Below are 15,096 nucleotides of genomic sequence, written 5' to 3'. Positions count from 1 at the left end.
CAAGTTTTGTTCAAGTGGCATGTGATGTACTGTTATGACGACAAGAGACTGGACTAACATGGGTGAACAGGTTTTGCAAAAGGGCGAAGGCTTTGGAGACCACGTGGACACTGTAATTTAGTGAGAACAGAGCAATGTGCCCTCCTAATCTACTTGAGCAGCCGTATATCCCTTACAAGGAACTTTATGTCTCTTCCAGTCCTGCAGTTGACATTGCCGTTCGCAGTAGAATGCCGAATTGCATGCACCACACGCATTCAGTTCAGCCAACTTGAAGAGCCCGGGGCGGCCGTCGTTCTGTACGCGGAACGCGTAATGTGCATAGGGACACTACATCAAGCCTGTCAGAAGAACCATTTCGCGTTGCACTACGATGAACGTACCCGTGGACTCGAGCACACCATCGTTCCGTCACTCGTACCTTGCAGTCGAATGTTCTTAGCATCGGAGATCTGGCCCAAGCCTTCAAAGATCAAAGCCAACTGCTCCCTCGCCAATGCCGCGGCATCCTTATCGTCGCCTTTGGCGTATATCTCAAGACTCTTCTCAGTGGCTTCTTTTGCCTCCTGCAGCTGAGAAGCTTTGAGATGTGCCGATCCGATCAGGCACCATGCACCGCCAATGGGTGGTGACTCGGGTTTGTAGGCGCGCAATCGGATTCTCAACATCTCTTTTGCGAGTTGAATGTATCTTTCACGGCCACTTGCGTTGTCCGCAGCCATTTGTTGATGGATTAGACGTTCTGTTTCCCGGTCCACTGCGTGGGCTTCCGCTGAGGTGACATCGTCGCGGAAGTCGGGGTGGATGGAGCTCGCCATGGAAGGCATGATGGCTGTCTCGTGCTGAGTCGGGCGTTGGTAGGTAAATTTTGGTGTTTGTGAAGAGACTGTACGACAGCGTTCAGAGGCCTCTGACTCTGCACGGTGGAAGCAGACCGCCTTCAAGCTCCTCTGCCGCTTGCGGAGCTGGCGTACCCCCCACCTCAACTTTCTTCTTCCTCTTCAGCGCAACGCGACCAACAGCATCGAGTTTCTTTGCGTTGAGCTTTCTTCACATGTTGTATCCGCGACCCAAGCGACTGTATGTCGCATACTGCGTTAGATGCCGGGCTTGTTTGCAAGGCTGTCTTGTCTGCGCGACTCTTTACTTACAACGCGCAACAAAGAGCGCGCCTACAACGGAGTTATCGGTTCGCCAGCCATGCTGTAGTCTTCGCTTATTTCGCGAGATTTTGCTAATACGAGGTTGCATCTGGGTACCTAGGTAGCCGGAAGACGAAAGAGTAGACGCAGTGACGCTCTGCATCGATCAGGTTGGGCAGGCGGGCAGACGTGGTCTGTGCGCAGTTGCCTTAGATGTGCCACCGCCGTCCAGCATCCACCACGATGCTTACATGCTACTCGTTTCTAACAACCCTACAACCTTGCAATGGGATATCAGGCTGGCGATCAGTACTCGTCATATCGCGATGATGCAGTGACGCACGCGACACGGTTCGCCTGCTCGCCATCGTGTCGCTTCACTCTGGCGACCGGTCAATACAAGTGGCGGAGTTGCCGGTAATGAACGATTGTGTGGCTGGCGGCATGCACTTCGATTCGCCTGATTTCGATTACACATGCAGCAGCAAGCTTCATAGGTGCACTTACCGCGATAGTCTCGATTGGATGGATATGCAGCTCAGCACGGCGCCCGCATGAGGCTGAACATTGGCGTAGGTAATCTTTGCCGCAATGACTTCCCCGCAACTCTTTCACGACCTTGTCTCTTTCATAATCGCCTAAGGACTCCCGGAGACCATGCAACGGCCACTGAACGACTGCGAGAGCCGCAGTGTAGGTTGTACCCGCAATCTAGCCAAGGTCTGGTACTGTGTGGACTGTGCCTGTGAGTTCTGCGACCCGTGTTGGCAACACTTTCTGGCGCATCGTGGCGGGAAAGAAGGAAGAGATGGATCGCATGAGAAGGTAGAGTATCGTGTGTATGCGAAACTCAAGAGCATACTGGATCCACAATACAATGAAGACAAGGTGGAAGAACTCCACGAGGATGACCTGGCAACTACCTGGTTTGGTACGATTTGTTCCTTAACAAAAGCTCTTACAACGACTGACCTCGTCTAAGGCATAAAAAGAGACGACGATCCAGAACGGTACGACAGCCTCCATAGAAGAGGTGACCAGTCAGACCGTCAACAATTTTTCGACTATGATGTGTACTCAGCCTTGTTGGGTAACCCGCTCAAGAATGGAAAAGAAAAATACCCGCAACTGGTATCTTTCATCGGCCAAACCAGTAACGAACCCATCAATTGTACCGTTAATTCTTCGAGACTAACTGCGCACCAGATGCTGGGAAAAGTACATTGATAAAGATGCTCATTCAGTTGCAAGGGGTCGGCGGTCTGAAGGAACGCTATCCTTCTCCTGTTGTTGGCTTGAAGCGTCTAGAGCCACAGTCTGGACACGAGAGGCTCGGTAACGATCCAGTGGAGCACACTCCAACATCGGCCGACGTACATCTGTACGCAGACCCAATGAGCACGGATTCCCGAACACCTCTACTGTACGCAGACTGTGAGGGCTTAGAAGGTGGAGAGAATCCGCCGATCGGTGCCCATGAGAATCGTAGGTCGCGGTCGAATCCCGAACGCATCCATGCGCAACTGGGTGAAGGTCGTATGCGATCATTGGCATGGGCTACTGCAGATACTGAGAGGGCAAGAAGAAGATACATTGTGAAAGAGCTTTACCCACGCATTCTCTACACTCTCTCAGATGTTGTGGTCTTTGTTATGCATGGCACGAACTCCAAGTATGTGTAAGGACTCCTATTGGGCTCTTTTTGCTTATAATGTTTTAGAACATTCGAAGTCACAACTCTGCAACCTTTACTGCAATGGGCAGAAGCATCATTGGAGACATCGGTTAATCAACCAACACTTCCGCACGCCATTATCGCATTGAACCAATGTGGGCCGAGCGCAAATCCATATGAATGGGACAACGAATCGGCAACAGACAGCTTGTTAGCGGCCAACAAACACTGTATCCATCCAAGACATGGACACCCCTTCTTCATCAGTCTCGTCAAAACCTGGAAAGAAAGAGGACGACGCGTCAGAACCATTCTGGAACTTATAGAATGCTACTACTCCACATTTCAAGTCATACGCATACCACGCGGAGGTCGATATCGGCTATTGCACGATCAGATCGATCGACTTCACCAAGTAATCACGAAATCGTGCGAAAGGTCCTTCGATACTCGGAAAAAAGCGAACATGCTCTTCAAATCTTTTGAGCTGGATACGCATTTCCAGTCAGTGTTCAGTCATTTTTCACGGACACTCACTATGCCTTTCGACTTTGTTACCATGTCTCTGCGCAACAATCCGATACCCAATGATTTTGGTGGCCATATGCTTCAGCTCGCCCTGGCCATAGAGGCCCACGACAAGGAAATCGCGCTGAATACACCCGCTCTTGAGAAGACGCGCAAAGCTAGGCTCATATTCGATCGCATGGCTAGACTTGTGGCTTCTAGTATCTCTCTTGATTGCGTCCGTCATCGAAAAGGTACGTGACAGTTCCTTTGCATGGTTTTGCTTTAAGAGTCGACATACAGAATGCTCATTTCGAGCGCCTGGCCGACACGAGAATGATGAACCAGCAACTATGGCCAGTGTAGTATCATTGTAGCTCCGAGCCTAGTCTCTGTTTACTACCTTCTCCGGCAGGTGCTACTAGACTTCTTGCCGCCAATCGTTTCTCCTATTCCCCAATTATTGATCTTTGCTACTTCTGACGCGCAACAGGCTCTCCTCTAGATCACTTCGCTCATTACACCGACTACTGCCAGTTCTCAGTAGAGACGTTTTGGAGTCAACATCTCACCTGTGAATTCCGCAACGGTTCGTATCAATGCGTAAACGTCGCTGCCAATCACAACCCGAAAGGGCACCAAGACGCTAGAGGCAAGATAAAACCAGGCGAATTTGAGTCCAGTTTCAACCCAGAGGGCTATCTACCATCTTGGAAGAAGGAAATCCGGTTGCAGATGCGCATCATCGATTGCGAACTAGAGAATGCCTCGCAACGATCCCCAAGCTATTCCAAGGAAGCTTACATGATGCAGATCCATCGCGACGACATGGTGAGCTGTTATGATGCTTCTTTGGGTTCAGCTGGTGGGATTTTGAGTTACGCCACATGCTTCTGCTGTCTTATGCAGTCACCTGAGCACGCTCTCCGTTGTGGTCATGTACTCTGCACGCAGTGTGTGCGAGCCCATGGACAGCCTCTGCACGACAATACTAGCACGAGGTCCGTTGTCAGACTAGACTGCTGTCCTTTACACCCTAGGAAAACGGATTGGGAAGTGCCATGCCTCATCAGGTTTAAGCCTGAACACGCGGGAGTTCGCCTCCTATGTCTTGATGGGTGAGTCAATTCTAGCTTCGATTGGAAGCTTTTTATCGCTCTTCAACTCCAAGTGAAGCAAGCAATGGCCTAGTATACCCATATCCATCTACTTATACCCCCAATCTCTCTTTCGCATGGCTAGTTTCATTCGAGGCGCTGACGTATATAAAGTGGTGGCATCCGCGGAATCGTTGAGCTCGAAGTGCTAAGAGCCCTCCAAAACCAGATTGGTGACAAAATTCCGATACAGGCATTTTTCGATTTGATTATGGGAACGAGGTAAGGTTTCGAGTAGTCATATATACCACAAGACTCACACCTCGCAGTACCGGTGGAATTATTGCGCTAGCGATGGTTGCCAAAGCTTGGAGCCTTAGGCGCTGCTCCGACAAGTTCAGAAAGCTGTGCAGTACCGCTTTCACACCGCGGATGTTGCACAACATCCCTTTCTTGAGACACCTGATAACACTGAAGCTTGCTTCCAAGTATTCGACTGGCCCTCTCAGAGAGACGCTGACACGAGAATTTGGAAAAGAACGTCTTTTCGGGAACTATGGAGAACGGAGCTCGTATCTTAACACAAAGGTCGCCGTGACCGCGACAGATAAAACCGGGTCTAAAGCAATCGTTATTGCGAACTACAGCCGGCCAGAGGGTGAGAAGAAAAGACTACGCCCCGCAGAGTATGAGTTTCTGCGACCAGATCGACCAAGGTTCGGCTTCTCAATCGCAGACGCGGCAGCTGCCACGTCGGCTGCACCCAGCTTTTTCAAGCCGTTCGAGCACGCTCATACCTATCGCACATACCTAGACGGCGCGCTTTACCACAACAATCCCGTCCGGCTCATGAACCATGAGAGAAAGCTGCTCTGGCCCGATGTCGCCGGTCAAGACCCCGATCTCTTCCTTTCGATAGGCACAAGTCAAAACAAGGCGGACATGCAAGCCGGCCAAGCCGACTCGACAACAACGGCTTCTGAGTTAAAGTAAGTATATTCAACGTGCCACGTAACAGTCTTCCAGTTTGTCAAGATGTGCCTCAACAAGCAGTTATGGGGAACGTACTGATGAAGAAAGTGCCCGACAACCCACCTTCCACATGATGCCTCAGATCGTTTCCACAATGGTACGTCCTTCCAAGATTTGCTTCAATTGCGACGCGAAAACTTCTGAGAACTGTGCTGAACAACTCGGCAGCGAAACCTCATGGACAATATTCTCGACGCCGAGAAAGCGTGGGATAAATTTCGCTCTGACATGTGCGCAACGAGTAGCAGCGCTTCGCGCTACGTGCGCATCAATCCGAATATCGGACGTTGTCCGCCATGTCTGGACGAGGTAAAAGAGATCGGACGATTAATCGGTGACGTTCGCGCATCCATGAAGACCCCAGAAAGCCGTGCTCAGATTGCAAGGACTATGCACATACTTGTGGCTAGCTCGTTCTACTTCGAACTGCTCAATGGCCCTGTGCCGAATGATGACGGAACTTTCTCTTGCGAAGGTACGCTATCGTCACGAACAACAATATGAGATGCATCTGACTGTTGTACAAGGCCAAATCTGCTGTAGATTCGAGAACGACTCGCCTTACCTCTCGGGCCTAGGCGACTTCTTCGCAAAACGGCAGACAAGTAATTCTCCAACTTTTTTCGAGATTGAGTCTGATCTCGACCGTCTTCATACCCACCAGGTAGGCCTATCGGTGATGAGTTCGATCCCCAGGCTAACCTTTCAAGATCCCTTTGTCGTTGCAGATTATTTCGGAGATGCGACAACTGGTATCGTTTCAACTACCTGTCGTTACGATACGCGCAAGGAGGAAAGACTCAAAGATTAACATCTCACTGCACATTCGAAGCCGCGATTTGGCACCCGCAAAACACCACATAAGTGGTTTTCCGCGTGCGGTCATGAATGACAGTCAGCCGAGGTGTGAGTAGCAGCGATACTGCGGCTATAAGCAGGGTGCTGATATCGTGAAGCTTCTAGCAGCACAACTTTGCCGAGTGTAAGAAGGGACTCGCCTCGTGATCATCACGAGTTACCAACTTCGAGCGAAATATCTGAGCTGGACGCACAACCGCCACGACCCGCAATTTCTTACAGAAGCGTCTCCGAACAGACTACCTCAGATAGTGCTGAGAGGTTATCGACTTACAGAAGGACGAGGCCGAGGTCGATCGATACCGTGACCAGTCATCAAGCCAGGCGACGACAGCCAACAGTCGAGGTACCAGCAGAACACATGAGAGGCACTTGTATGCCTCAAAAATTCACACAGTATCGACCGGCGGGCCATTCTAACAGTGTGAAGCCAGTAGAGTTACCTAGCATCGATACGCCCGCACTTAACAGGCCATTGAAGCAGCCAAAACGAAGAGGCAATACATCGCATGCCGCCACCACTTCTACTGACCCGTCTGGAATTTTGCAGACGCACGACTCACAGCAAGCTCGAGGGTTGCATAGAACAATGGAGATTGGCCATGTACCAGCTACCGAACGGCGCGCTCAACGACACGTCTCAGATACCCAACCAACAAGCAACACTACTCGGGTCTCAGACACCAGACGCATGAGCGATCAGTCAAGTGTGCGAACAACTAGACGGCCTCCCACTCTGGGCGAAGCCCAAACTTCAGATAGCACCGATCAAGCACGGCCGATGCCGCTACCTAGATCCAGAGGCGCTTCATACCAAGGACCGTCGCGCCCCAGCTACGCAGAGACGCAGCGACGACAGCCTTTCCTGAATCCAATGCCATCTTCTCTCAATCTTCCTGCCCTAGAGCGCCCTCCTAATACACCGTCTCCAGGCATGTCTTCAGAAGCGAGTGCACCGAGCGTGCAAGCACCGTCTCCCTTATCAGAAATCTCCGATTATGAGGATGGCCCGCAGCGAGAGAGGCAGTCGCGGTTTTCGCTGAGACATATGGCTTCGGTGGTGTTTGGTGAGAACGATGGGAGTGAGGTGTCGAAGGCGTCTTCGCTGGGGCGGAGGAGGCGCCATTGATGATATTTGCCGCATGATAGTCTTAGCGATGCGCAAAGAAGACCGGAGTGAGCCAAGTTTGTATGCGTTTGTTGTGTTGTGTGGATGAAGAAGGGCCGTCTCATTTGGCGATGGCGACGTCAGCGTCCGCCGAACTCCGCGCTGGCAATTACCTGCCACCGAATTGTTGTACAACCACAATCTATCCTCCAAGCAGTTGCACCCTTGATAACACATGTCCAAGCAGCAGCCTACTTTTCAAGCTCTTTCCTAACTACTTTTTACCCATCATGTGCGACAATACGCGCCACCTACATGGGGACATGTTCGCCATGATCGTCGCTCAGCATCTCCGCAAACCTTCTAGCAGTGCGTTCGTCCGCTCGCTTGCATAATGTGAATGTGGGCGCATCGTCGGTGATGTATTCCGGGTCTCTAAACTCTGTCGTCAACGGCCAGCCTAATACCAGCAATCAGACGAAATATGCGCGATGGTGCTCTCGGTGTCTTGTAGCTAAAGAGAGTACAGATGGTTTCAAGGTGTCACAAGGCGAAGGCATTTTACGATGTCGATGTCGCCATCAGGGTCCGCGGGGAGATTGCGCTAAGATTATTGCCGGCCGTAAATCCGACCCGGAGTCTGCCCGGGCGGCGGTGTGTGGAGTCGACTTTTCCTCCCCTCGCCATACATAACAAGCTCGCCAACCTTTACTATGGCGGCAAGCGCCTTCCGCTCGTCCAGCTTTGTTGAAGCATATCTTTTAGGGTACCTTCAGCTGGTATATTTGCACTACCCCGCGCCTCCTTCCCTGGGTAGCTTTCTCAATTTGGAGTCCGCCCTGTCATGACGACATCTTCGATATATACCACCGCGAGCAAATACCCGTAGCGTACCAGCCCAAAGCCACGCCTCCGCCATCGTCCAACCATGTCTTCAGAATACGCGAATAGATCATGGAAGTCGCGTGTACTCCGACCCTCGAAGCACAATGCCACGTCCAACAACGATGCGATAACTCGGGAACCCACGCGACAGTCGCATGGAACGGCAGCCTCGCGCAAGGATGCCTGGTGGAAGACACGCCTGTTCAGCGGCATGATAAATGACATACGGCGGCGAGCACCTTTCTACTTGAGCGACTGGAAAGATGCGTGGGACTATCGCGTCGTGCCTGCGACAGTCTACATGTACTTTGCGAACATTCTGCCAGCACTCGCCTTCTCGCTCGACATGTTCGAAAAGACCAATGAGAGTTTCGGCGTCAACGAGGTCCTTCTCGCCTCAGTGCTGGCTTCGGTCGTCTTCTCGCTCGCCGCAGCACAACCTCTAGTCATCGTGGGCGTTACTGGACCGATTACCGTCTTCAACTATACCGTATACGATATCATCACCCCACGGGGTACCAACTACTTCGCCTTCATGTGCTGGATAGGCATATGGTCCTTGATCTTCCACTGGATCCTCGCCATAACGAACTCCTGTAACGGCCTACGATACGTTACGCGCTTCTCTTGCGACATATTCGGCTTCTACGTCGCGTTCATATATCTACAAAAGGGGATACAGGTGTTGACGAGGCAATGGGCTGTCAGCGACGCATCGGCATACCTTTCGATTGTGATTGCGTTGCTGGTCACTGCGGTCGCATACATCTGCGGCATTGTAGGACAGTCGTCGCTATTGCAGCGCCACGTTCGGAAGTTCGTCGAGGACTACGGTACACCGCTTACCGTGATCTTCTTCACTGGCTTCGTACACATCGGAAAGATGGCTGGCATTGAGTTGCTCAAGCTACCTACTTCGAAGGCATTCTTTCCGACTACAGATCGCGGATGGTTCATCCACTTCTGGGATATAAGTGTCGGCGATGTGTTCCTGGCTATTCCGTTCGCTGTACTCTTGACGATTCTGTTCTGGTTCGACCACAACGTTTCTAGTCTAATCGCGCAGGGCACGGAATTTCCGCTGCGCAAACCCGCAGGCTTCCATTGGGACATTTTTCTCTTGGGCATCACGACTGGAGTTGCGGGATTACTGGGTATCCCATTCCCGAACGGTCTCATTCCGCAGGCGCCATTTCACACTACATCGCTTTGCGTTGCACGCACCGTCGCCGATTCCGACGACGAAGACAACAAAGGCCATGGCAAACGCGTTGTCGACCATGTGGTAGAGCAGCGCGTGTCAAATCTCGCTCAAGGCCTCCTCACCCTAGGCACGATGACCGGACCGCTTCTCATCGTACTGCACCTCATACCACAAGCTGTACTAGCTGGCTTGTTCTTCGTCATGGGTATCCAGGCACTAGAAGCCAACGGTATAACCCTGAAGCTCATCTTCCTCGCAAAAGACAAGCACCTCACATCACGATCCGACCCATTGGCACAGATCAAGCGCCGCTGGGTAATCTGGGCTTTCGTCGGACTCGAACTCATTGGCTTCGGTGCTACTTTCGCGATTACTCAGACAATCGCTGCCATTGGTTTCCCGGTCTTCATCTTTCTGTACATACCCATGCGGACGTTCTTGATGCCCAACTTCTTCACGCAGGAAGAATTGAATGTTCTTGACGCGCCGACTGCTAGTCCGTTTACCATGGAGTCGGTGGGCGGTAACCATGGGCAGGTCGTGGAACCGGATTCGAACGAGCAGATTCTTGCGGAGAGTGAAGAGGCTGAGAGAGGGGAAAGGCGGAGTAGTAATGACGAGAAGATGGGTGTTCTTGAGGGGCCGAGTCGGAGGAGAGGCAGTTTCCAGAGGGCGGACTAGTCGGAAGACTCAAAGAGCAGTTAGTAAAGTAACCGGAGAAGGCCACTACGGCAGTAGAATCTATGGGCCTAAGCAACGTCTCAAGAAGCGAATGACAGAGATTTTCGGTTGAATAGTACACTAACTGCACATGTAGACATATCGCGCGATACTTTCTTGGCGCGATGTAATCGATGGCTGTGGTTCGGAGCGGAAAACATACCTAATCGCACCCAGCTGTACTTGGCAAGGGCAGCGCCCAGCCGACGGACTGTCTTGATCCCCCCCACTTATCTACATCTATCAGCCAAGACTCAAGGATATGGCCCGCTCCAATCATTTGATCGGCTTTCAGATGCGCCGAAGCCCAGCATCCAGACTTTGGGATTTGGGATTACGTGGGTGGATGCCGACGAACAGTTGCTGGCTACGAAAACAATACCTTTGCACATTGGAAGATCATTGTTCCTCGAGGACTCTGGAAACACGCAGAGATATTGAACAAGGCTTTTGTGATGGAGAATTGATATCCTCTGCCAAGTATGACACCGGAGGTGGACCGGCGGCTTCTCGGTGGGCTTACACCTGGAGCAAAGGCCTACGGCACCGCACGATAACATCGCGGGATGACTGATGAATGCTCAACAGTGGGTATCATGGACATCAAGGTAGATACCAGCGATGCTTGGTATTGCCAAGGAATTCCTCTGAAGATTCATAAACGGGCATGTCGAAGAGCAATAGCATGAGGTCCTTGATTACCGACTTCGTCTTCCATCAGCCTCCGGCATGCCGTCCTTCACCAAGTTACTGCCGCTTCTGGCAAGCATTGCCTCGCTCTCGGAATCCAAACCTCTGAGCCAGCCATCGGTCGTCTTCGCTCCTCTCAAAAGCACTACTCCGGGAAGCGCACAAAATATCGTCGTCGACTACTACGGAGATGTCGACGGTGAGCTTACAATCACATACGCGACATGTGACGATGCTGCCGCTTCCATCGTTTCCGCGAAACAACGCATAGGTCAGACGCATGTGGGCGCTCATCCTTTGGCGAGACGCCATGAGGAACATGAGAACAGGCGGCCGAACAAATTCGTTTGGTTGACTCCAGCTGAGATGTCTGGGGGCTGTCTTCATGCTTTTCTCGATGGAGAGCTCATCGGAAAGTCCGACGAGCTTGTTGTCACCAAGCGCTTTGCTCGCCGACAGGAGAGGAAGTCGTTCGTTGATGTTGCAGGGACTGATAGCAACTGGTTTGATGGCGTTGCTTACTTGCAACAGAAGCAGCCAGATGAGGTTTTTGTTGCATCGGCCAAGAATAAGTCTTTTGGTATTCTGGGTGGAGGTATCTCTGGGCTTGCGACTTCAGTATGTAATTGCTTCAATAACGACACCAATTTGGTGCTAACAAAACGCCTTATAGCTGATGCTGGACTCTGTTGGTATTTACAACTGGAAGATCATCGAGTCGTCTCAGCGTATTGGCGGTCGCATTCGCACAGCCTATCTTAACGGCACTTCCCCCGACGAAGGCCAATATCACGAGCTTGGGCCCATGCGTTTCCCGTACGAGATTACAGACTCTGAGACCAACGAGACCTTCCCCTTCAACGACCAACGCATGATCTTCCAACTGGCCGATGTTCTCAACGAACTCAACGCTGACAAGGAGGAGCTGCATGTCAAGTTCATCGAATGGATCCAATCGTCTCCCAACACCCCAGCCGACAGTCCCTTCCGCCGTCCCGATGGAACAATTCCCAGCAAGACTGAGATAGCGACCGACCCTGCATACAAGAACACTATCGCATACGGCAACGCCACTGCTGTCGAAGAGGCCAACGCCGCTCTCGACGATTTCAAAGGCCTAGACACAGAGCGCATAAAGATGTACGCGACCAATATCTTCAAAGCCTACAAGCAAGCCAAAGACGACGGCATGTTCGACTACTCCGAGGTAGCCTACCTCCGCAACAAGCTCAAATACGACCTCAACACAACCGACGAAGTCGGCCAATCCCACATCTACTGGCCCATGTGGGAGTACGAAACCGTCTACTTCCTCGCCTCCAAATGGGTCACCATCAAAGGCGGCCTCTCGCGCATGCCCGCCGCCTTCGAGCCCCTTGTCAAAGACCGCATCCAATACGGCGCCAAAATCAACGGCCTTCACTGGAACGAAAACAACAAAACCATATCCGTATTCTGGAGGCCCACAGGCTCAGAACCCTACTCCACCCCCGACGAGATCGAAAACTTCGATTACGTCCTCAACAGCGTGCCTCTCAACCTCATGAAATTCTGGGCCCTGCCCCGCTACTCGAGTTTGCTGAAACGCGCCATCGACCGCACCCTCTTCGCCAACGCGTGTAAAGTAGCCGTGCAATTCAAGACGCGCTTCTGGGAACATCTTGACAAGCCCATCATAGGCGGGTGCACACGCCTCTACCAGCCTAATCTCGGCCAGATCTGCTACCCGAGCTGGCAAGTCAACGCCAGCGGCCCAGGAACAATGCTCGCCTCTTACTTGTCTGACTACGAAGCCACTGTCGCCTGCGCAATGCCCGAAGCCGAACACATGGCGTATATCAAACGCGCGTTTGCCGAAATGCATGGCGCGGACCTCATCGAAGAGAATTGGACCGGCAATTACGCGCGTCAATGCTGGGAGCAAGACGAGCACCAAGCCGGTGCCTTCACGATGCAGATTTTCGGGCAGCAGACCTTGTATCTTCCGGCGTTCTATCAGACGGAATTCAACACTGTGTTTATTGGGGAGGCGGCGACGTTTACGCATACGTGGATTTTCAGTGCGCTTGAATCTGCGACACGGGGGACTGTGCAGTTGTTGTTGGATATGGGGTTGGTGGATGAGGCGAAGCAGATTACGCAGACGTGGATGGCGAGATTTATTGAAGTTTAGTTTGGGAGGATGCATGTGTGTTGATTACATGGATTTCAATGTGATGAATGAGTTTATGGAAGCGTGGTTTGGGAGCAGACATTGTGATTTTGTTGGGACGTTTCTCTTGGATGTTTCGTCGTGTGCAGACTCTGATATACCTACTGTATATGCTCATGTCTTCGGAATGCCATCGCGCTCCTCGCCGCTCTGGCTTTCATAATCAACGGACTGGTATCGATGCTTTCTGCTTGGATTCTGCTAGTGTTCATTACTTAGTTCGTCCTTTCATCCCGTCTGCTAATCTACAGCATTATTAGAGGTGTTCACAATTTGTGTTGTATTCTACAACACAATTATCAAGGTAGGCGTACAAATTGTCTTCAGAGGTTACAACTTATAAAGATATGGTGGTATGTATCCGGCAGCATGGGAAACGGATATTACCTAGGAAGCCACCCTTGGTGACAGATCTCACTAACTTCATAAGCAACGAGCGATGATTGAACGCCTCTTCGGAGCCTGGCACCCTAACTCTTGACTCCCGGAGTACCCGCAATACCCCACCCACATATCCATTCCACAAGAAAGAGCAGAGATGGCACGGGAAGCACTCGTCCTTGATGGCAGGTTCATGGCATTCGCGAGATCGAAAGCCGGAGAACGACTATGGCTCACCTACTATCAGCGCAACTACGGCAATCGCGTAGACCCAAGCCTAGCACTAGTATACCAAAATCAACTTGGTCATGTGAGCTCTATGGGCCACATCGACTTTGATACGATCAGCGAAGAGGTCGTGGCCAAGAGGGGTCGCCTCGGCCTCACAGCAATCACCCTCACGCAGACCATGTCCCCTATCTGGCTATCCAAAGGCTTCAAATTGCTCTCAAAAGACGAAGTACAAGCACTGACCCCCGGAAACAAGCGCAAGGGTAGCCTTACTCCCAAGAAAGAGCGCAAAGCCAGCAGGGCCAAGGAAGACCCCGACCTCAAGCGGCGCCGCAACATCAATAAGACCCCCGACCTCCAGGCCAACAGCAAGAGATCGCGCAGAAATACGATTTCCACCCCGATCACCCCCGAAGTTAAGGCCGCGGCCAAGCGCGCCTTCCAGGACACAACGAAGCCCATGGACGAACAGTCGAACCACAACTTCCAAGTCACGGAGGCAGAGGCTCACGAGTCTGGACAGATGCCAACGTTTGCGAGGATGCCTCGACAGTGGGCACTTGACACAAACACCGTACATCCAGTCCACGAAGATATCGAAGACTTCGTTCGGGCTCTATCTTTTCGAGAAATATTAGAGTATCGCGCGTTAGGCGAAGCTTGAAGAGGGTGGAGTAGTGCGAGAGATGCGCGGAGTGGAGCAGGTATAGCTTTTGTTTGGTTGCGTACGACGCGTCGGCATTGGGGGTGCACGGGGTTTTGGAGGATACGTTGAACGCTTTGGTGGATTATGTTGATGTTATACCTTACCCTGGAGGTATATGCTATGTTCTAGGGCAACGCAAAGAGAGTAGGCAGGAGTATGTATACCGCCTGTATACGCTAGAATAGATATAGGTTGCTGCTACTGATGATGTATGCTCTAGAGGTGTCCGTAGAACGTGCTTGCCAATATTCTAAGGTTGATGTCGCCTCTAGGCTATCGCGAGGCAAGCGCTCTGCAGATGCCGTCTCTAAGACAAAACTCAGTGAGTAAGACCGAGCTCGTGAACACATCCCTATATCGTGGAGGCATTCCCAGTGTTCTACAGCAACCGACGAGCACTGCACAAGACTACGTACACCTCAACAACACCCCTAGATATACGTATGCTACCGCTACCTGCAATTTATACCTCAAAGATACTTAACAGATGCTCCTTCCAACACTTTGGCGTACATGTCGTCTACTGACTACCACAAGGTAAGAGCCCTACACAACTCCGCTTCCGCTTCCAGACAGGAAATCGCACCTCAACTCTACACAGAAAGCACCAACAACCCACCCATAAACGCAGCAGCCACGCCCTCGCAC

The 15,096-nt window shown here is 51.7% G+C and overlaps 6 protein-coding genes across 6 annotated transcripts; 5 read left to right on the top strand and 1 right to left on the bottom strand.

Moving 5' to 3' along the window:
• Positions 1-335: 335 nt before the first annotated feature.
• On the bottom strand, positions 336-827 carry J4E86_011640 (uncharacterized protein; the record flags this gene model as incomplete). Its single annotated transcript, XM_051452131.1, has 2 exons — positions 336-341; positions 384-827. The coding sequence occupies 2 exons, from the start codon at positions 825-827 to the stop codon at positions 336-338; spliced, it is 450 nt and encodes a 149-aa protein (XP_051296684.1).
• Positions 828-3,355: 2,528 nt separating this feature from the next.
• J4E86_011639 (uncharacterized protein) lies at positions 3,356-3,690 on the top strand (the record flags this gene model as incomplete). The annotated part of the gene is given in 2 exon segments (XM_051452130.1): positions 3,356-3,578; positions 3,590-3,690. The coding sequence occupies 2 exon segments, from the start codon at positions 3,356-3,358 to the stop codon at positions 3,688-3,690; spliced, it is 324 nt and encodes a 107-aa protein (XP_051296683.1).
• A 1,085-nt stretch (positions 3,691-4,775) lies between these two features.
• J4E86_011638 (uncharacterized protein) lies at positions 4,776-5,957 on the top strand (the record flags this gene model as incomplete). The annotated part of the gene is made up of 3 exons (XM_051452129.1): positions 4,776-5,410; positions 5,475-5,550; positions 5,622-5,957. 3 exons carry the CDS (start codon positions 4,776-4,778, stop codon positions 5,955-5,957), a joined length of 1,047 nt encoding a protein of 348 aa, XP_051296682.1.
• A 2,390-nt stretch (positions 5,958-8,347) lies between these two features.
• On the top strand, positions 8,348-10,189 carry J4E86_011637 (uncharacterized protein; the record flags this gene model as incomplete). Its single annotated transcript, XM_051452128.1, has 1 exon — positions 8,348-10,189. One exon carries the CDS (start codon positions 8,348-8,350, stop codon positions 10,187-10,189), a length of 1,842 nt encoding a protein of 613 aa, XP_051296681.1.
• A 768-nt stretch (positions 10,190-10,957) lies between these two features.
• J4E86_011636 (uncharacterized protein) lies at positions 10,958-13,091 on the top strand (the record flags this gene model as incomplete). The annotated part of the gene is made up of 2 exons (XM_051452127.1): positions 10,958-11,536; positions 11,592-13,091. The coding sequence occupies 2 exons, from the start codon at positions 10,958-10,960 to the stop codon at positions 13,089-13,091; spliced, it is 2,079 nt and encodes a 692-aa protein (XP_051296680.1).
• A 577-nt stretch (positions 13,092-13,668) lies between these two features.
• J4E86_011635 (uncharacterized protein) lies at positions 13,669-14,406 on the top strand (the record flags this gene model as incomplete). The annotated part of the gene is made up of 1 exon (XM_051452126.1): positions 13,669-14,406. One exon carries the CDS (start codon positions 13,669-13,671, stop codon positions 14,404-14,406), a length of 738 nt encoding a protein of 245 aa, XP_051296679.1.
• Between the last annotated feature and the right edge of the window lie 690 nt (positions 14,407-15,096).

Source organism: Alternaria arbusti (genome assembly GCF_024043155.1).
Source record: "Alternaria arbusti strain BMP 1465 chromosome Unknown scaffold_39, whole genome shotgun sequence".
In the NCBI taxonomy this organism is placed as follows: domain Eukaryota; kingdom Fungi; phylum Ascomycota; class Dothideomycetes; order Pleosporales; family Pleosporaceae; genus Alternaria; species Alternaria arbusti.
The sequence above is the reverse complement of the archived record's forward strand: the minus strand, read 5'-3'. Positions and strand labels throughout refer to the sequence as shown.